Raw genomic sequence first — 21,046 nt, forward strand, 5'->3', positions numbered from 1 at the left:
GTAAGCGCAACTACAGAATTAAATCACACTCTGTCTGTACTGAGACTGTATTGATCTGTGACAATGGACAGATTCAGTGTTCATCTGGTAAAAGACCTGTGCTTAATACACTATAAAAAAGCAGATCCATTGTGTTCCAGTTTTTTGTTTTTTTTTGATCAATTTTCTGCTTATTGTTACTTTAAAAGTTCATAGTGAATAGACATTTTGGGGAGCATGCCTTCAAACCCGCTTAGTAAAGGCTCAGCGCCCCCATCCATAAATCTCTACTGACGCCCCTGCCAAAGTTCTAATCAACCACTGGTAGTCTTGAAAAAAATCAGAACCAGAAGCCACAGAATAGTGTGGAAATCGTGAGAATATTGTTTTGAAACCCTTAATCAGGATGTTTTGAGAATCTATTCTACTTGGGGCTCTTGAAGTTTCTGCTAATTAGTTGAGAGCAGAAGTGAAGACATCTTTGATTTGAACACATTTCAGCAAGTTCCTTTGAGCTCCTTTTTTTATAAATGACCTGCTTTATTGTTATCTATAACCAGAGAAGGATGAAAAAGTTATAATGTTATGTACAAACCGGATTCCAAAAAAGCTGGGACACTAAACAAATTGTGAATAAAAACTGAATGCAATGATGTGGAGGTGCCAACATCTAATATTTTATTCAGAATAGAACACAAATCACAGATCAAAAGTTTAAACTGAGAGAATGTATCATTTTAAGGGAAAAATATGTTGTTTCTAAATTTCATGGCGTCAACAAATCCCAAAAAAGTTGGCACAAGGCCATTTTTACCACTGTGTGGCATCCCCCCTTCTTCTTACAACACTCAACAGACGTCTGGGGACAGAGGAGACCAGTTTCTCAAGTTTAGAAATAGGAATGCTCTCCCATTCATGTCTAATACAGGCCTCTAACTGCTCAATCGTCTTGGGCCTTCTTTGTCGCACCTTCCTCTTTATGATGCGCCAAATGTTCTCTATAGGTGAAAGATCTGGACTGCAGGCTGGCCATTTCAGTATCCGGATCCTTCTCCTACGTAGCCATGATGTTGTGATTGCTGCAGAATGTGGTCTGGCATTATCTTGTTGAAAAATGCAGGGTCTTCCCTGAAAGAGATGACGTCTAGATGGGAGCATATGTTGTTCTAGAACCTGAACATAGTTCTCTGCATTAATGGTGCCTTTCCAGACATGCAAGCTGCCCATGCCACAAGCACTCATGCAACCCCATACCATCAGTGATGCAGGCTTCTGAACGGAGCGTTGATAACAACTTGGGTTATCCTTGTCCTCTCTGGTCCGGATGACATTATTTCCTTGACAGTGGCATTCCTGTTTGAGGTGCAGTGACGTTTAAGGGCCCGGAGATCATGAGCATCCAGTAGAGTTTTACGGCCTTGACCCTTACGCACAGCGATTGTTCCAGATTCTTTGAATCTTTTGATGATGTTATGCACGGTTGATGATGATAACTTAAAAGTCTTTGCTATTTTACGCCGGGTAACACCATTCTGGTATTGCTGCACTATCTTTCTGCGCAACAATGGTGGAATTGGTGATCCTCTTACCATCTTGGCTTCAGAGAGACACTGACACTCTGAGAAGCTCTTTTTATACCCAATCATGTTGTCAATTGACCTAATTAGTGTTAATTGGTCTTCCAGCTGTTCGTTATATGCTCAATTTCCTTTTTCCAGCCACTTATTGCTACTTGTCCCAACTTTTTTGGGATTTGTTGACGCCATGAAATTTTGAAACAACATATTTTTCCCTTAAAATGATACATTCTCTCAGTTTAAACTTTTGATCTGTGATTTGTGTTCTATTCTGAATAAAATATTAGATGTTGGCACCTCCACATCATTGCATTCAGTTTTTATTCACAACTTGTTTAGTGTCCCAACTTTTTTGGAATCCGGTTTGTAATTTTGTTTTAAAGGGCCTATATCCTTAGAAAAAAAAGGTACGAAACTGTCACTGGGGTGGGACCCTCAAGGGTACATCTCAGTACCTTTAGACAGGGAACATAACTGTACCATAATCCATTAAAATTATATTTTCTAAGTTGTACTGACTCCACACAGCCCGTCTCATCTCCAGGCTTTTTATTTTATTTTATCTAAAAGCAGCCCGGGCTGAAACACTCTTCAGGTGAATGGGTGGGGCTAAACTGCTGTGGACTGAAAAAGTGGATATATACAAACGTGCTTGCTTTTGTGACATCACAAAAACAAAGACTTCAAAATGGGCTGTTTTCGTAGCTTGGTTTACACATATGGAGTTTATGGACTGGGGAGTAAATGGTAGATTTGGATACGTTAACAGTGTTAAATGCTACATTAAACTTATATTTCAAAAATACAGTGAAAATGACAGTGAAAAAACAGTGGGATTTAAAGCACTGTGGTGAAACTAAAACAAAAAGAGACACGACTACATATTTCTAGGAAGAAGTAAGAGTATTTCTAAGTGTACATAAGGAAGGCCATAAAACATTTGAGATTAAATCTGAGAACTTGGAAATCTTTTATAAAATCCAGCTTGAAGCCATTACCAATCTTTTCACTGATGTACTTGTTAGAGGGCAATGAGGAGAAAAGCAGATGGTGATGGATACCCGCATCAAGGCCCCAAAGTAAATCACAATACTTACAAACTGAAACTGGCTTGTTGGCATTAGTGAAGAAAAACACTGGCAAAAGGCAAAGTTTTCTGCCATTAAGTCCCTATTTAGGACTAGCAAATGATGCCTTTTCTGCTTCCTATTAATCAGGCTAGATGTTATAGCAATAAATACATGCTGAGACACACAAACAAACACTCCAGAACATGCACACAGAAAACTGCACTCAAAACCGTTATTACACCAAAAAAAGAATGTTTGCCATCACAAACACTGTAATATAAAACCTATATGTAGAGATGGTATAATACACTACTACCCCACAGAAAGAAATACACAGGAAACAACATCACATTATACAGTGCATAGTTATTCAAGATAGACTTGTTACAGAATTGATTCTTTTTCCTCCAATATCTAATCCAGCATTTTCTACTGATTTCAGCCCAGTACCCAGTGTCAGATCGATGCCTTCTCTACCCAATGGGCTTCGATTATCATAAAAATAATCAGCCATACATCTTAACACGCTAAACGTAAACTCGAGGGGTCTACGACACAGGGGCTGGATTCTCAAAGCACTTAAGGCAGTCATAATTCACTAGGACCACCATATCTTCCCAGCCTTACTCATAACTGCTGCTCCAGCGATTTTCGAAACATTTCAGGCACTATTTTGTCACATCACTGGTTTTATCTGTGGGTATGACCATAGTAAAGTTTATGACCACCTCAGATCAGTCCTAACATGATAAAAACCAGGAAACATTTATGATCTTTCAACAGCATTGTGAAGAGAACTTCTACTTAATGTAAACCACACTGAAATCAACTGTAAAGCCATTAAAACTCGAAGAGGACAATACTGAAATTTAGTCTACAATAACACATTACAATAACATTACAATTCCTAATAAAAGAAAGTTTCTTTTAGTATTTTTATGTATCACTTCATAAAGAGCACAGTTAATGAAAGTGATTAAAATAACAGATTACTGTTCAAAGAAATAGTTTTTTTTTCTTTTTCTCCCACATCATTTCAATGTTTTACACTGTGTGAAAACTGAATGATGAATGTATCAGTTAAAATGCTCCAATTTTTTTGGAATAAAACCTCTTTACATTAAGTTATGAATGTTTTGCCTTCTTCTGTAAACTTACTAATTCTGAGATACATGTTTTTTTTTTCCTTTGGAGAGCTTAAAACAATAAAATAAACATGTTCATTAGACTTGTTTGATCATTGTGAATGAACCGAACCCCACAGAAGTGCTCGTCAGTTTTTCTACTGTATTTGTTCAGTTGCACCAACCGCTGGAGTTTTTATTTGCTCGGTTTTGATCAGTTGGACCAGTGGCAGAAAAGGACTAAACTGTGAAAGACAGGGGATCATGGGTACTTGCCTACTGCCCAGAAGCTCTGGCCATAACATTTCATTTTATATTTTGGCCACTAAAAATGCAGAGCCTATGGCCTGAGTGGACACTTGCCTATTTCGTGTTCCTTTTCCCTTTTAACAAAGTCAGAATTTGTCAACCATAATGACCACAACAGTTAACGTGATGGCGTGGTGACACTGGTGGTCCCCCTGCCTAGACAGTCCATCTGGTCACTTTCACAGATACGGATTCATTTGATAACATCACTCTATGAAATAAGGTCTAAAAAAAATATTATGTTAAATAAGCTGGCATTAATCCAACAGGCTGTCAGTGTAACAGCTAAGCGCCACCTAATGACATAACCTTGACCAGATGACTTCAGGTTGGACCAAGTCAGCAAGGGGTGGGGGAACTACCACAGTCTCCACAACAGCAATTTTTTTTAATGAATGCAAAGTTTAAAATAAAGATTTTCTTTTTCAAATGAATACTTGACTCTTTGACACTGAAACATGCTTGTTAACTGTAAATACAATGCATATAGGATACATTTGTTTCCATTTTTGTTGCTACAAGAGTCACTGGAGTGGTCAGTGCAAATTTTTATATCTCTATCTCTATAGGGTTGGTTACCACTGAGCTGACGAAGTAAAGGTTTAAATCAATCTAAATGAATCAAAGAGAATAGATGCATACATAGAAAATACTGCACAGAATATTAATAAAAGTGCATCATTGTGTTCACCACTTGAAGTAATAGCAAACTCTTTTTAAACGACCTTCAGAGATTCTTCTTGTGAAGAATCTCTGAAGGTCGTGAAAAGCCTGTTACTGTAGTTCTTAAGTTGAATCTGGTAGAACTGCTGATTTTTCCCCCACAGAAAAGTTTAAGAAAGAAAACACCTGCCTTTGGACAACATGCCAAACAGCAGAACAAGAGGGAATATAAAACAACAAAATGTGAAATCTAGGAATTAATTGCTAACAGCTGTGCTTCTCCACAGTTCTACTGCATAAAAAAGTAAATAATTCCTGGAAACAATACCAACAGTATATAGTTTTTAAAGTCACTTCATTTATTATCCCGTAACATTCCAGAGCAGTAATGTAAATGTGGCAAATGTGTGTTTACATTAAACTTCCAAATCTAGATCAATTAAAAAGAAATGGCCCATACTACTAGAACTGGACACAAGAATAAGCCAAGCATTCTTGTCAAACAGACAGAGTGCAAATAAAATCTGTATTCAACATGAATAAACTTTGGCTTTAAAGATGCCTTTGAAATCCTGAAAACGATAAGAATGCAGTCTCTGCTATGTGAACAGAGTAGAATTAACTGACTGGTGATGCTGCATAAAACTCAGTCACAATGTGATAGAATGAAACAGTCAGTTATGTCCCAGCATGGGCAGAAGTGATGAACAACAAAGCAACATTTCATTTAATTTCATCTCTTATTCTCACTTTGTGTTCACAGCTACAGTCGTTCACAGAGGGGATTACAATGAGGACACTTTTGAAAGCATTCTGGATCTCTTTACCCACCCAAATCCCACAACCATTTTCTTAAATCCTTTTTTCTAATCCTTTTCATGTTGATGTTCTGTTTTGCTTCACACACATTCATCCAGTCACGTATTCAACAAAAGAGGCCTTTCTTCTAGACTCAAGTCTTGTGAGATTGTATGGGAAGGCAGACATACAGAAGCTATTGAAAGTTTTCTTCAAATTGGGCTAGTCATGTGCCTGTGCGCCTGGGGAACCGGGCTGAACATTAAGCCACAAAGAATTAACGTTTCAAACACTTTCACAAGACTCATGTGCCAGCAGCTGAAAGGGTGAATATTACAGCACAGGGTGTCTCCATCTAGTGGATGGAAGTGTAGAAGTGTAGGACCAGGGGCTTACGCCTTATATCCAATGATTTCCCCTTTGATATGCCCTTCTTTCGTACCAGCGGTCAGTAGGATGGGACAAGAGCCACAGTGAGAGTGATTCAGCCAGCTAGCTCTTTTCTGGTCGGTTCCTTTCCAGTGCTGCCTTGGGGGTGAACTCCAGTTTGTCCTTCAGACTGAGTACTTGTGTGCTGTCTCGGCCAACCAGTTCCTCCAATTTTCTGTCCTCTCGCAGCTCCGCTATGCCCTTCTCTTCTCCGGGTGAGTTGGGGGTTCCTCGGATAAACCACTCTAAGTGATAGCCCACTGCGCCCACCACGAAGGCCACAGGGAAGGTCACGTAGGGCGCATAGGTGCGCATGGCCGTCCACAACACCGGCCACATGGCTGCACACTCAACTCAAATTTGCCCTAAAAAAATTAAAAATAATATTAAAAAAAAACAAAAAACATGTGAAACAAGTGGGAGACCACACTGAAATTATACCATCGGCACTCACAAACACGTTAGCTAATCTAGCTAAGTGGCTTGTCCTCTAATAATGTGAGCTACAAATCAGGTGGTTATATTTACATTCACGGCGTCGTGACGTCTGTCTAATTTACATAATCGCATTGTCATGATGCATAAATGACTAACTTTCACTTGTAAAACAAGGAGCCTTCATTTGTTTTTAATAAGTTAGCTTGTGTATGAAGCTCCTCAGGTTTGAAGTTAGCACGCTGCTAGCCTGCCCCTTTAAACAGGAGAGCAGCGTCCACAAACGCAGACACACATTAGAAACACCGCGTAACACCAACACAAAGCCTGTTCTTTATACTGTTAAACATTCTATACGCTACACTCCCTCTTTACCTACTGTACTCAGAAGTTTATCATTCTCTCATCATCACGCTGATCTCAGACATTACACCCCAAAACTCTTCCTTCTTACATGTCCCACCCACTCTACACTGATTAGTGCAGCTGCGTGACGTCACCTTGACGTTTCGGCCTTCCGTTCGCCCAAAGAGCTGCCAGTTCAGCGCTTCAATGACGTTAACGACGACAAGTGTGCGATGCCAGAGCGGGTTAAGGAGAGTCCCCTTTTATTTCTCCCATTATGTCAAAAACAGGGCTGCAAAACGCCAGAGGGCGCCCGCGAGCGAGTTCTAAATGAATGGGGCTGAATGGAGCTAAACCGCTAAAAAATAAAAGTTAAAATAGTTTCTAGCCACTTGTTCAGGACCTTCCTTTAATTTTAGAAAGTAGAAGCATGTATTTCACTAAAAAGCAAAGAAAACGTACCTGTATGTTTCTTTTTTATCTACACCAAACGGGTTTTTTCAATGTAGGACGCTAACGTTACTGCTACTGAATGCTGATTGGTTGGTATTACAGCTACTGAGTGCTTATTGGTTGGTATTACAGCTACTGAGTGCTTATTGGTTGCTATTACGGCTACTGAGTGCTGACTGGCTGAGTGAAGGACTTCGCACTCACTGACGTCATGAATGTACACGAGGTGCCCTTATAAACTCATGTAACTGGAGTTTAAAAGCGCTCAAAAATATAAATAAAACTAACGATGTAAAAAAGTTTATGCTGTTCAGTATTCAAGAAATTAATGCATTCTTCTACATAAAAATGTTTAAGCATTTACAAACTATTATTTTGCTCAAATGCTCCATATTAACCCACTCTATTTGGACTCGCTCGGGAGCACCGTAAGTGTTTGACAAGCCTGTAGAACATTACAGAATAGCAATTTTCCTCTCTACAAATTCTCTGGCAATGCTGCAGAAGGCCACAGCGCCCACTCGAGTTACATGGTATGCTCAGACTATTCTGCTGTTGTCTTTTTATTTGACATAACAGACATAAGAACCTTATAACCATTTTCTATAGACCCTATACAGAAATTCATTAGTTTTTGTCGGAAATACCCAAGATTTAATGAACAACTCTTCGGTAAACCAACCAGTATTCACCTTTATTTGAAAAACAGGCGAATAAATATTTTGGCACAAAGCAGAAAAATAACATTGGTCCTTACACTACTGATGAAAGAGTCTGTTTTACATGACACTTGTTGATAAGATTAAAAAAAAAAACTGAAACACTGTCAAATTGCTCAAACACATCAACATTTGTCACAATTAGCTCAGGTTTAAGCTCATAAGCGTCCTGCCCATGGGTTATTAGGTTAATTGAGCGAGTGTTTTATATATAATTTAGAAGCTATGAATTTATTAAATGTAGCTAAAATATAGCATAATACAATTCATAAAAAGGTGCTCTACAAGATGCATGATGGCAACAGACAATATAATGCAACTTCACCCCATGAATGAACTACTTCACTTTTTGCATTTCAATCATAAGGCAGTTAAAAATAAAAAAGCAAGAGAGGCACCCTGCATGTACCACTTCTAGTACAAACAATCTATGGCACATTCCCAGTTTAAGCGGATAACTAAATGCTATTTGTTAGCATGTTTCTGCAACTTGTATTTTACATTAGAGCGATCATACAGATTAAGTAATAACTACGGACCTGTCCAAAGTAGGGCCAGCAGTAGGAGTGCAAATGTACAAGAAGTGGGGTGGGTGAGGTAAGTTGCAGTGGAAGGCACTGTTGCAGGGGTTACACAGTGGCAAATGGAATGCCAATTTGGTCTTTGGCATCAACAGCGAGTGGTCCTCTTCCACTGATGCAATCACTAACCATCTAATGAAATTCTCATGCAAATCTTCACATAAGTCGTGTAATAGCGCTGAACAGAAAGTCCTCGTAGCTCATGCGTATGTTGCCAGTCATGGCGGTGTCCTTCTCACGGAAGGCTTGGGTCATGCTTTGCAGCTGGGTGCACACCTGGATGAAGCGGTCAAGCTGGAGGGCATTATTCATGCCACGGACAGTGAAGCGACTCACCAAGGTCTGAATGAACTGGGGGCTCAGGTTATAACCCAACTGAGAGAGTGCTAAGGAAAGAAGACAGGTAGATAGATTTTGGTACACTGGTGGTCAAAAAGAATTGTAAACATAGGAAATAGATAACTAAGCATGTTTATCAGTATTTTGCAGGTCCTCCTCTAACATTCATGGCCATCTCACATTGCTTAATAGAGAGCTACCTATTCATGCATGTCATGTAGTGCCACTTTTGCAGACCCAGATTACACATAAGCCTAGTGTTGATTCACACTTGTTCTGCAATTTAGCTAAGAAATAAGAATAGTTATGAATTAAGAATTAAGACTAGGCGTAATTCTACTACTGACTTGCCCAGCTAACCTAAAATGGAATCTTAAATCACTAGTGAGCAAGCTTTGCGTTAGACCATTCTGTCATTTTTGGAGTTTTCCTCAACAGGAACAGAGGGAATAAACCTTTCAAAGACATTAAAAACAGCTGCTAAACAGGTAAACATATTCAGTAAGAACAATTATTAAGGCTAATATAGCCTCATACTAGCCTTACATGCCTTGCCTATCTAACAAATTCTAAAACCAGTAGAAAAGAAGCCTTTTGTTCTTGTACACAGAGTTACTTTCTTTGACTATCCACCAGAGCAGCCTCCACTGTGAAAGCTCATCATGAAGCATAGCAACTAATAAATAACAATACCAATTTGTCATACCATAATAACTTTTTTTTGATAACGCTTTATTTGGATGGTCCACTGTAGATGCTTTGTAAATGCTTAGTATATCTTTAAGTAACATTCAACTAAATATCCATTAAACGCAACTAAACTGCTAAGTTCACTGTGAAAGAGTGGCAAAAACCTACACCTACTCCTAACCCTAGCCCTAACCATAATGTTGTTAATGATCAACTGAACATCAACAGAAGGTTTGTTAATGATTTAATTATCTGTAGAGCATCTATAGGGGACCATCCAAATAAAGTGTGACCCTTTTTTTATCTATAGAAACTGTTTTCCACTCATTCTTTAAGGCTGTTCACAAGCCATCCATAGTGAATGGATATTTCTTCTCCACATATTTCCCCACATGTTCTTAGTCCCAAATGTTCTTAGAGGAATGTAAATCAAGCCATTCCAGCTGTGTCATTACTTGAATATCCTCCACCTCAAACCGCTTAAATCACTTGAAGAGCAGGGTGGCATCTAGCTTTGTTTTACAGTATTCAGTTGTTTTATGTGTTTTTTCCTCCTTTAAGTTAGCAGAGAGCATAACGCCCTTCAAAGACATTAAAGCAGTTGCTAAACTGCACAGGCTGAATCTATTCAGCACAGACTGAATCTATTCAAAACGAGCTGCTGCCAACACTTGAAACATGGCCTACTCCCTACTCAAATCTACCACACAACCTTGCAATAATGTGTGGTAATTACCAGTGACTGAAATCAGAGAAAATTGAGTTAAAGCATCTCTGTACCCTCCATTGTTTTTCTTAATTTTGCACCCATTTTATCCTTTATCACCTCTCACCTTGGTGCATCTCATTGCTGTTAATGGAACCTGAACGGTCACGGTCAAACTGGTTAAACAGTGCCCGCCACTGCTGCAAGAACATCCAGAGAGCTGAGAATCCAAATACATCCATGCGCCCAGATTTGGTCTTGTCAAACATATCTGGGAGAAAATAAATAAATAAATAAATAAATAAAAACACAATCCAATCTCTCAACTATTTTCACACATACAGAATCTGATGGTATTACTGCATTACTGGAAAGTTTGCAACCACCCAGTCAGCCTAAACTTAAGCTTATCTGCCCGTGAAAGCATCCATTCAGCAATGAAAACGAGAATTTGAGAGTACTGACTGAGCATCATCATGCAAGTCTCGTCATTGAAGGCTGAGTTGTTGGAGTTGACAAGGGCCTGCTTCAGCTCCTTAAGGTTGATGTAGCCGCTATGATCGGTGTCAACAGACTGAAACCACTGATAGGCCTCGGGGTTAACTCCTGGTGGGATGTTACCTGGAACACCAAAGCCAGTTAAAGAAAACTGTCACAACAAAAATCAATATGTCCTCAAATGAAACACTGAAGTCACCATCAAAAACAGCTCTATATAGTGTTATAGCTGAATCTGTTTTCAGTTTACTGAATAAGGAACAACAACAAGCCAAAAACAGGGTATAGCCGTCATCTGAGACCCCTGAGAAGAACACCTGGTTAGGCTAATAAGAGTATGTGGAGGTGCTAAAAAGAATTAAACACTCAGTTGTCAGTAAAATGATAGTCGGTGCCCCTGTCACATTCTGGCCTCAAGAGGGACACAGACGTGTCAGTTTGGGACAAACCCAGATGGGCTGTGTCCCCCTTGGGGAAGGATAATGATTCTGTTTAAGAGCCATCCTGTGACTAAAGCCCCACAGGGGACAATATTGCACACTCCACACTGTATAAAAACTTGCACTCTCTCTCACACAGTCACGCAGCATTATCATGCCCATCACTCTAATTCCGCTACAGGCATAACCTGTACCAGATCTGTATAAGCTGCAGCTGCCAGGTTCCTGAACACACGTCAGTCATCAGTCATTCAGTGAGGGGCAGATGACACAGCTGCAGTAAAGGGGGATGAAGGACCTTCATAAATTTCTGTTTTTTGTGTTTTGTGCACAGCCCTCAGCCACTCCAAACATGATGAAGAGGCTGCGGCTCTGAGTGTCATTTTGTGCCTATAACCTTGACACACAGACATCATCAGCCAGATCAGACCAGATCTGCTGCCTGCCATGCCGATGAACAAGTGAAAGAATTTGGAAGACAGATCAAGGACCAGAATAGAGTGATCGTAATGACAGAGTGAGCACATCTAACTTTATGTTGTGAAAAATAAACCATGACAAGTCAACAAACAACCTGCATACCTGATTTATAAATGAAATTTAGCTACACAACAACAAAGTCTAAACAGTTTTGAACGTGTTTGTTATTCCCCTCAACGGTTATTCTCACCTCCCGGAATCTGCTGGCCATATGGTCCTCCATGAGGCTGTCCATATCCTCCGTAGGGGGCACCTGGGGCTTGCCCCCCTCCATAAGGTGCTCCAGGTGCACCACCTGCAGGTCCAAACTGACCACTGGAACCAGGTGGGCCATAGCCTCCATAGGGTGCTCCAGGTGCAGCCCCTCCATATTGTCTACCTGGTGCACCACCGTATGCGGCACCTGCACGTGGAGCTGGACCCCCATAGGGTCCTCCAACAGGACCACCTGGCGGTACACCACCTCCATAGGGGGCACCTGGATGTTGCTGGGGAGGGTTACCCCCTGGTCCTGGATATCCCTGTCATTAAAAAAAGCAAAAAACCCATTTCAGTGTCTTGAACATGCAGCATCACCAATTAGTTACAACTTGTTTAGTCTAGTGAAATAGGAAGGCAAAGCAAGGCAAGTTTATTTATATTTCTACAATTTATTCACATAGAGTTAAATAAAAGTGAAGTGAAAACATAACTAAAATTAAAAATATAAACACATACTAAAATTAACAAATAATACAAATACACAAGCCTTTTCCAGGACCCTACATGAGGAAGATCACTGCCTATAATGTATTAATTATTCCATGGGATAAGAGCCTTAGCATTTAACCTCTAATAGAGGTGCATTAAACCTAGGATAACAATTATTCTCAAGTCATTTCCAGCACCCTAGTAGAGGAAGATCACAAAGTTACTGCCTTTCACTGGATGAATGGCAGGCAGCTAGAGTTGGGCAATATGACAATATTTATCATTATCGTGATAAGTACAACACAATGTCACAACATGCTTTTCTGAGCACACTGTGGATACTGTCAGTAAATAAAACACATCTCAACTGCATGGCTGATTATAAAGAGATCATAATTTGTCCTGTTTAATTAGATTAAGTGCAGTATACACACACACACCTACACACACACACACATACCCCTTCTAAGCCGCTTATCCTTCCGGGTACTAAGTGCAGTACAAAATCATCACTGTATTATAGTTGAAAGTAAACCAAAACCTCCCAGGCATTAACCAGTACTTGGGATAACAGTGCTAGCATTTAACCTCTAAAAGAGTTGATTAAACTACTCTTTTCTCAACAATGTATACATTGTTGTCTAATATACATTGTGTCTGAGTCTTGGCATTTCCACCTAGAAGAAAACAGTGACAGGGCAGGGTAGGCTAAGCTACTTTACTCACTGCTGCTGCGTGGACATTAGCTAATGCAGGATAATAAAAACGTAATCAAGCAGGCGAACGTTTGTTAGATAAATGACAAATGAAGATGTTTATACACTAATTTCTACACGTGATAAAAGGCTACATGAATGATATACATTTTCCGTTCATTTCAGGTTCTGTCCTGCCTTGCTACATTAGCACACATAGCTAGCTAGCTACTGTTTAGACTGCCTGGTTTAAGTGTTTAAGCTTAGTTTCGGTCTCCGCAGGGCTCTAACTCTGCTTTACGCAATAAAAGCCACTAAAAGTAGAGCGAACAAGAGGCGAAGAGATTAAAACACTGAAAATTTCCCAACCCGGAACCCCATATACCTGTCCGTAGTAACTCATTTCGCTGAGAGAACTTCGGTCAGCATACCAGCCAATGAGTTCTTAAGGCCCGCCCCTCGTCCCGGATTGGTCCTTTTTACTGTTTGTCATGAACTGAGCCGCACAGCTCCCTCTGTGATTGGTTAAAATCATGGAAACTTGCTGAAACTCCAAACCGTGAGTCAGCTCAGCAGACACGCCTTTATAGAGTAACTACAGTTCAGTACAGAATAAAATTGAACAGTATTAATAAGGTTATTCAAACAATTGATAATTTACCGGTTCTGTTTTTTTTTATTTGTTCTTATGATTTCTGAACTCTCTGAACTCTCACTGAACGAAGGAATTTTCAGGAATCATAGGAATGTTATCATGTTATCTCTTCTGACCTGCATATGTACAGGTGTTCACACATCTCTTTAGCTCCTTTCCCACTGGCTCTTTATTAGTCTTTATTATTCTTTATTCTATATTCTATATTTATTCTGCTTTTATTTTGTTTGTGTCTTGCTAAAATACTTGCTAATACTGTGTGTTTGGTCTGTTCATTATGTAAGGTCATACATGTGTGCGTTCATCAAGACACATTTCTTGTATGTGTAACATACTTGGCAAAATGAAGTGCTTCTGATTCTGAATGTATGAAGGGTAAGAAATAATGATTTTTAGTAGTTGACACAATCGACACAAAAAAAACAAAAAAAAACATAATTTTTTTATTTCATAAGGCCTTTAAAATAATGTATACACATATATACATACAGAAAAGTGACATGTAAACCATAAACCACATTATCTGTTTATTAGGTAATGTGTCTATGTGAAATAGATAAAAGGTAGGCTGCAGCCATCACTTTATCATGATGATGAAATTTCACATGACCATCAAAAGGAGATTTCCATTCAAATCTCAAGCTTGTTCACTGCATCTTTGAAGGGATTCAGCATTCTGTGGCTGTTTCTCGAGCAACTGGGCATTCTCCAGATATGATACTGAAACAAATGGTTTTCCTCATGTGGGTGTACACCAGGGGGCAGTAGGTTCCTTTAGTAAGAAACAGGAGCTTACATCTTAAACTCTTCCATTCCAAGGTAGCCTACATGGAAGCTCGAAACAAAGAAATGACCAAGCTTTTTTCATGTATAAAATACATTTGCATAACACAACAGTGCAGACTACTATGGAGGTCCCAGGCATCATGAGGTCATCCCTTAATCACAGAAGTCCTTTGGCTTTCTAAGGACACTCTAATGGACAGAGAGGCAGTGACACAAAAACAGTCATGTAAAATGTTTTCCTTAAAGGGGAATTACACAAATTTTTAAAAAGATGTAAACAAAATCATTTAAATGTAAACAAAGTCATTTAGAGTAGTTGATGTGAAATGTGCAATTTTAGAGAAACTAGAGATAGATAGATAGATAGATAGATAGTAGCTATAGGAACCAGACGTCTGAAGCATATTACAAGAAATGGTTATATATGCTACCTATTGCGTGAGACATTGTTTTACAATAGGTTTGCGCTAAGATTTTGGCCTTAAATGCTTATTTTAAAATCCATTTATGAAAAAGACGTAAGACTACATGCAGGGCATTCTAAGGCAAAATAGTACCCAAAGAAAACTTTTTCATCAACATTATACATAAAAACTCAGGATACAGGTGTAGGTTCTCTGATTGTTTTGGATAGAAAATAAAAGGCCACATTTGTACTATAGACATTGCAACCTTTGGTTCCTGTCACCACCACCGAGTTTCTCTACAATGCACCATTTCACATCAAACCACTCTAAATGACTTTGTTTACATGTCAACAATTGAATTATGCAGACATTTTGAACAATCAATGGAATTCTCCTTTAAGGCAAAACCTATAATTAGGCTTTCTTTGCATGATCGTGTAGGGGTGCTTTCCAGTTCACTTGACTGGAAAGCATTATCTTGCCTTGAATTTGAACCCTGTAAGTTGCATATTAAATTTACGGTATACAGTTAGAAATAAAGATACTGTGCAGGTACATTTTTTGTTCATCAAGGTACAGACAATGAAAATGTACCCTTAAAGGTATGACAGTGCATTTAAGGTCTAATTGTGCACCTTAAATAAGTTTTTCCCAGGTAAAAAGTACATATTTGTGCCTTTTTATAACCTAATGTTTTAAAACAGAACAATAAAATAAAATGCCTGGAGACGAGGCAGGATATGTAGAGTCAATACAACATGGATATAATTTCAATGAATTATGGTACAATCATGTTCCCTGATTAAAGGTACTGAGGGTACCGCTCCAGTGACAAGAGTCCTAATCGTATAAAAAAAATTCAATTCCAGACAAAGTTAGTGCATTAACTCATCTCAGAAGTGGCGCCCCCTTCTTGACGTTGCTGAGGCTCTGAGTGGAAGAGGCAGTGGGGTCCACTCTAGTGTATTTATCCCTAGATTGAGACAGAACTTGCAGCTCAAGTCCTTCAACAGACTGCATGTGCTCTTGGTCCAGACGCTTACGGAGCAACTTGTGACAACGTTTGCACGCCAGGTAGATTATCTCAATGATGCACATGAGGATGCACAAAGCAGAGGTGACCACCATGAATATAATGAAGATCCTCTTTTCAGTTGGACGGGAGATGAAGCAGTCCACCATATTGGGGCAAGGATTTAGGCTGCACTTTGACAGACTGGGCAAGCCATACCCATCGTTGATATAGTACAGGATGTAGAGGAAGGCACCATCAATGGCTGCTTTGAATATGAGACTGATCAGGTAGGTGTACCACAGGCCCCCACGCTTCCTGCCTGGATTGGCATACAGATATTCGCCATTGTGTAATCGAGTGTACTTCTGATTCTTCTGTTCTCTAAACTTGACGTGAGCCACCACCAGGAGAGACGGGCAGGTTACCATGATGAGCTGCAGGGCCCACAAACGCGCGTGAGAGATGGGGAAAATGTGGTCATAGCACACATTGATGCAGCCTGGTTGGGCTGTGTTGCACACAAAATCTTTGGTCTCATCTCCCCATACTGGCTGCGCAGCCACCACGAACACCAAAACACGGAAGATGAAGACCACGGAGAGCCAGACGCGGCCAAAAACGGTGGAATATTTGTTCACGCCACCGAGCAGGACCTCCAGGCCTGCCCAGTTCATCTTTGCAGCGGGAGGAAAGCAGCTCACTTAGAGTTGAGGTAACTCCTACACAAGACAAGATCATAGATAACTTAGATTATTTGTTTAAAGTGACACTACAGACAAAATAAAAAATGAAACCATCACTACATCTGTTGTAATCATACCTACTTGTCTCTTACAGCAATGCTGCAGAAGTTTCTAAAGTGAGATTTCCAGGTTTAAAGACTAGGAAACCCCCCTTCTGATGATGTATCTTGACGGTAGAAGTACATTTTGAAAGACTATAAGTGCTTAGGGAAAGCTGTTTGAATTGTTTTTTTAATTGTTCAATTGTTGACAAATAAAAGTTAGTGCTAAACCAACACTAGCTAGCAGATGAGCTTATTAGCCTCTGAATCAGTGGTTACAATTTGTTGAGCACCTTTGAGATTCCCAGTAGCTTTGTGATGTATTTGAATATTGCTTGCTGGTTATTGTAGTAAGGGGGAACCCTGATGAATGGAAACAAGTTTTGAAATCATGAATTCTGTCCAACCAATAAGCTGAGGGACAAAATGCTGCGCTACAGAGTACTATATAACCTGATAAATAGCATATTAACTGCTAGTAGGCTGGAATGACCCTTGTGCTGTGTACTGTTTAATATTAAAGTACTAAGGCATTTCTGTGAATTAGGCTTGTTCTATGATATAGGCATAGAATGAAACTATAATGAAATTATTATGTGTTTCTTCCCCTGTGATGTTCGAATTCAGAAGGGGAATACAAAATTAACCAGTTATTGAATTTAGATGTAGGTGATGTCATACCACAGTAACCACCATCATTTTCAGTTAACTCTGGATTCATTAAGAGGTCCACATCCAACATTTTTCTCTTCTTTAATGTTTAACTCTGGAAGTCCACTTATGGTGTTTGTTTGGCTTTATATATCAAAACAAATTCTTTTTACCCATATAATTAAACAGGCTCTTTTTTTCTATACTTTTAAGACTGAAACAAGTAAAGGACCTCTGTTTTGATTGGCTGTTCTGTGTTGTGCCTCATTCTAGTAGTGGCCAGTATACCGATTTACTGGTTGAAAGTTCTGCCATAACTGTTATACTGGTAAATAATCACAAAGAACACAGTGCACAAACAATTAAAACATGCAGACATTAACCTATGTAGCTGAATGGCAAAAATCAGTCACATTTCAATCAATCAATTTATCAACCTTTATTTAAACTCAGGGATCCACTGAGAGTGACGCTCATTTGCAATGTAGCTGAGCACAGAAATGAAAAACGCAGCAGACCCTCAATCACCTCCTGCTGTCTTGTCTGTTGTATTTGAAGTTGTCCACTTTGTTTTTGAGGCAGTGGACATAAAGGAATGGCGGTCTTTTTGGTTTAGCTGTTGCCTAACATTGACACCAGACTGATTGCTGTACTTATTTCCTCTGAGAAACTGGCTGACTTGATCAGCTGCATCAGACAAGGCAGCGGGCAGGCGCCTGTACAGACGGAACTCTTATTAAAAATGAATGGATATTCCGGAATAAAAGGCCACTGTTAATCTACAGAAATAGGTATACAGCATACATACAGCATGTAGCATCTAAAATGATTTTATTTGAAGAAAAGTATGTACTGTGATATATTTCACCACTGTCAGAGATTTTCATTATATTGTGAGATACATTTCTGGCCATACTGCACACTACTATCTCGTTTAAAAAGCAGTCTGGGCTGAAACACTCCTTATAACTTCAGTGTGAATTAAACTACTGTAGGCTGAGTGGGTGGATATATAGAAATGTGCTGGTTCTGTGACATTAGAAAAAAAAATCAAAACAGGTTGTTTTGCAGCTTGGTTTCTATACATGGACTGTATGAACTGTGAACAGCACATTTCTAAACTTTAACAGTGTTTACATGATACAATGCTACACCAATCTTTTAAAAAACTGCGGTGTAAGTCATTTAACAAAATGCAGGAACATAATGAATGTAATTCAAGCAGTATTTTAGTACTGACAGTGGAGGAAGGCTGTTCATGATGCCAAATGATCTCTGTATCTCATTAGATCTTTCTTCAGTTGTGACACTAAACAAATAAATAAAAGAATGCGAACAGCCCAGGGGAATCACAGTTGCTTGGAAATCCACTAGCTTCTATGGGAACAATTAGCACTTAAGTGAAAGCCAAACTAATGAAGGTTCTTTCTACATGACTAATGAGGTAAAATGGTAAAGCTTTGATTTCTTATGAAGTGTAGTTTGGTACTTAGCTATGTTTACTTTTTGGTTACATCATCTAACCTGTGATGGTCTTTTCTTTATTCAAATATTTTATTTGTAGTGTTGATTCCAAAACTGCTTTGTGAAATTCTAAATGCTACAAAGCTGGTCTATTTATTGTGGCTAAAACAGTTACAATTCATTTGAAGCAGTTTTTTTTTTTTTAAGAAAGCAGTTTAAAAGATCTGAGAAATGAGATGCAAACTGTTCATGCTGGATCCCAGTAGGATGTATCAAAGCTTTGTAGCCCACAGGGCTCTCCACCGCATGATCTATTGCTGATTTCACACACACTTGTGCGTAAAGAGACCTGTACACTGGATCAGTCCGTAATCACCAACCAGCATATGAAGAATTCTATTTAAGATTTATCATTGTTTACTGAAAACATAAGAACAATTGCATTGATTGCATATTTCAATTCATCAGACTTTGTTTTATTCTCCTCCACAAATTTCTACCCTTATTAACTCTTTAAACTACAAGGCCACATATGGGCCACATTTCTATTCCCCACTCTCAAAGCTACATATGCATACACAACTACACAGCTATATATTCAATATTATAGTTGTTTTACAGTAGTTACCAAATAATTAACAGCAGCTACTGAATATTACATCTTATGCAAATAATCCAACAATTTTCAATATAAACTGCTATATCTGTATTATTCTGTTTACCATGGACTGTAATTTTGACTTGCTTTCTTGAACTTAAAAAAGAGTAGAAGACTCAAAACTCACTTACAACAAATGCCACTGGGCAGCATGTTTACATTCTTATGTATAGCTTGTAAGAGGATTGTATGTTATAGTCACAGTCACATCAAAACAGCAAAATATAATCATCTCTTTGTTTTGCACTGTGAGCTCCTGTAACCAAAACCAAATTCCTTGTATGTGTAAGCATACCTGGTCAATAAAGCTTTGATTCTGATTCTATGAAGATAGATATAAATATAAATAAGGTGTGAAAAGATCTGAGCTGAGCACAGTGTCATTAACTCCCAGCAAAGGGTTTCCACAGTCAGTAAGAAGCTTGTTGTTTACTTAATGTCATGTGATTGTGTGCCTAAAATGGGGCAGTAAAAGCAGCGCTTAAGGCCCTCTCCGCCTTTCTCCTTTTTAAAATTGCTAGAGTTATTTTTTTATTTTTATTTTGTTTTATTTATTTTATTTTTTATGACACACATCAAGGATACGGGATCCAATTAAAATTTTTCTCAAAGCCGAAGTGGGATGCATCTCAAGTTCTGAATCTTCTTGCTTTCTGTTCTGCTGTCTCTGCCTTGCATTGTCAGATGATTTCCCAGCGGCTGGGCTGGAACTGGCTCTGCTTTACCAGAAAGGATGGATGGAGGGCGGATCTGTTTCTCCTTGTTTGTGCCTTGTTTTCACTTGACAACAAGTCTACACTCAGTATTCGCAATGGTAACTCTGTATCCATCCTAGCGTCTGCTGGCGTGCTGCAGGACATTATGTGCAATTTAAGAGGTAACTTTGCATAACTATTTTTTCCTTACTGTGCCTAAAAGCTTTTGGAGAAAGCGTCTCCTTAGAACGGTGACAGAGACAAGTTTGGTATTCTGTGTGAAGCACAAATGCAAGTCTGGACTTGCCAGCTGAAAGACTTTGTTCTGATGTTCTGGCACTGTTTCAAACTTTACAAAAGGCAACCTTCATGAATGTTTTCTTAATGATGCTATCATTTAATCTCCGTTGCCAACACCGAGCTAAGGCTCCACCTATTCTGACCAACATACAGCACTCTCAGTCACATCATTAAAAAAGAAAACAAGAATAAGAACTTCACGAAGGCCTATTAATGGTCAAGTTTCTGTTCTCATTGTCTAACAGAACCTGCTTCTCGATACCACCTCACAATGATTCCCAAGCTGGAGGCAAAAGGGTGTAAATAATCCATTTTCTGCTCTCAGACGCAAGACACCACAATATAGCAACAGCTCCACAATCTAACAAAACACACTAAAAAGCAAAAGATTCATCATTTGCTAATTTTCCAAATCTTGAATATGTAAATCCTACCTTTCTGAGTTGTCCGTGTTTGCAACAGAAATAGAAAAGAAAGCAGGATCATGAGGCTCCACTGTTTGTTAGTGATCCAGACTAACTAGATGGATATCAAAGCTTGAGAAAGACATTCCACCCTGTAACCACAGGACAGGTGGGTGGAAGCTTCAACAGCCTGTTCGACAACCTGGG

At 39.1% G+C, this 21,046-nt stretch overlaps 3 protein-coding genes across 4 annotated transcripts; all 3 read right to left on the bottom strand.

Annotated features, from left to right (window-relative positions):
• Positions 1-5,058: 5,058 nt before the first annotated feature.
• Positions 5,059-6,878, bottom strand: smim12 (small integral membrane protein 12). Of its 2 annotated transcripts, none has more exons than XM_036566373.1 (2): positions 6,764-6,878; positions 5,059-6,314 (listed from the first exon to the last, which is right to left on the bottom strand). In XM_036566373.1, exon 2 carries the CDS (start codon positions 6,286-6,288, stop codon positions 6,013-6,015), a length of 276 nt encoding a protein of 91 aa, XP_036422266.1. In that variant the 5' UTR covers positions 6,289-6,314; positions 6,764-6,878; the 3' UTR covers positions 5,059-6,012. The 2 variants fall into 2 exon arrangements, with proteins under 2 accessions (XP_036422266.1, XP_036422265.1); XM_036566372.1 differs by having other exon boundaries at positions 6,760-6,847.
• Positions 6,879-7,855: 977 nt separating this feature from the next.
• On the bottom strand, positions 7,856-13,464 carry pef1 (penta-EF-hand domain containing 1). Its single transcript, XM_036566371.1, has 5 exons — positions 13,406-13,464; positions 11,826-12,156; positions 10,683-10,838; positions 10,345-10,488; positions 7,856-8,868 (listed from the first exon to the last, which is right to left on the bottom strand). Exons 1-5 carry the CDS (start codon positions 13,421-13,423, stop codon positions 8,639-8,641), a joined length of 879 nt encoding a protein of 292 aa, XP_036422264.1. The 5' UTR covers positions 13,424-13,464; the 3' UTR covers positions 7,856-8,638.
• A 2,060-nt stretch (positions 13,465-15,524) lies between these two features.
• On the bottom strand, positions 15,525-21,002 carry gjb9b (gap junction protein beta 9b). Its single transcript, XM_036565657.1, has 2 exons — positions 20,870-21,002; positions 15,525-16,602 (listed from the first exon to the last, which is right to left on the bottom strand). Exon 2 carries the CDS (start codon positions 16,555-16,557, stop codon positions 15,757-15,759), a length of 801 nt encoding a protein of 266 aa, XP_036421550.1. The 5' UTR covers positions 16,558-16,602; positions 20,870-21,002; the 3' UTR covers positions 15,525-15,756.
• Positions 21,003-21,046: the final 44 nt, after the last annotated feature.

This window comes from Colossoma macropomum, unplaced genomic scaffold (genome assembly GCF_904425465.1).
Source record: "Colossoma macropomum unplaced genomic scaffold, Colossoma_macropomum, whole genome shotgun sequence".
In the NCBI taxonomy this organism is placed as follows: Eukaryota; Metazoa; Chordata; class Actinopteri; order Characiformes; family Serrasalmidae; genus Colossoma; species Colossoma macropomum.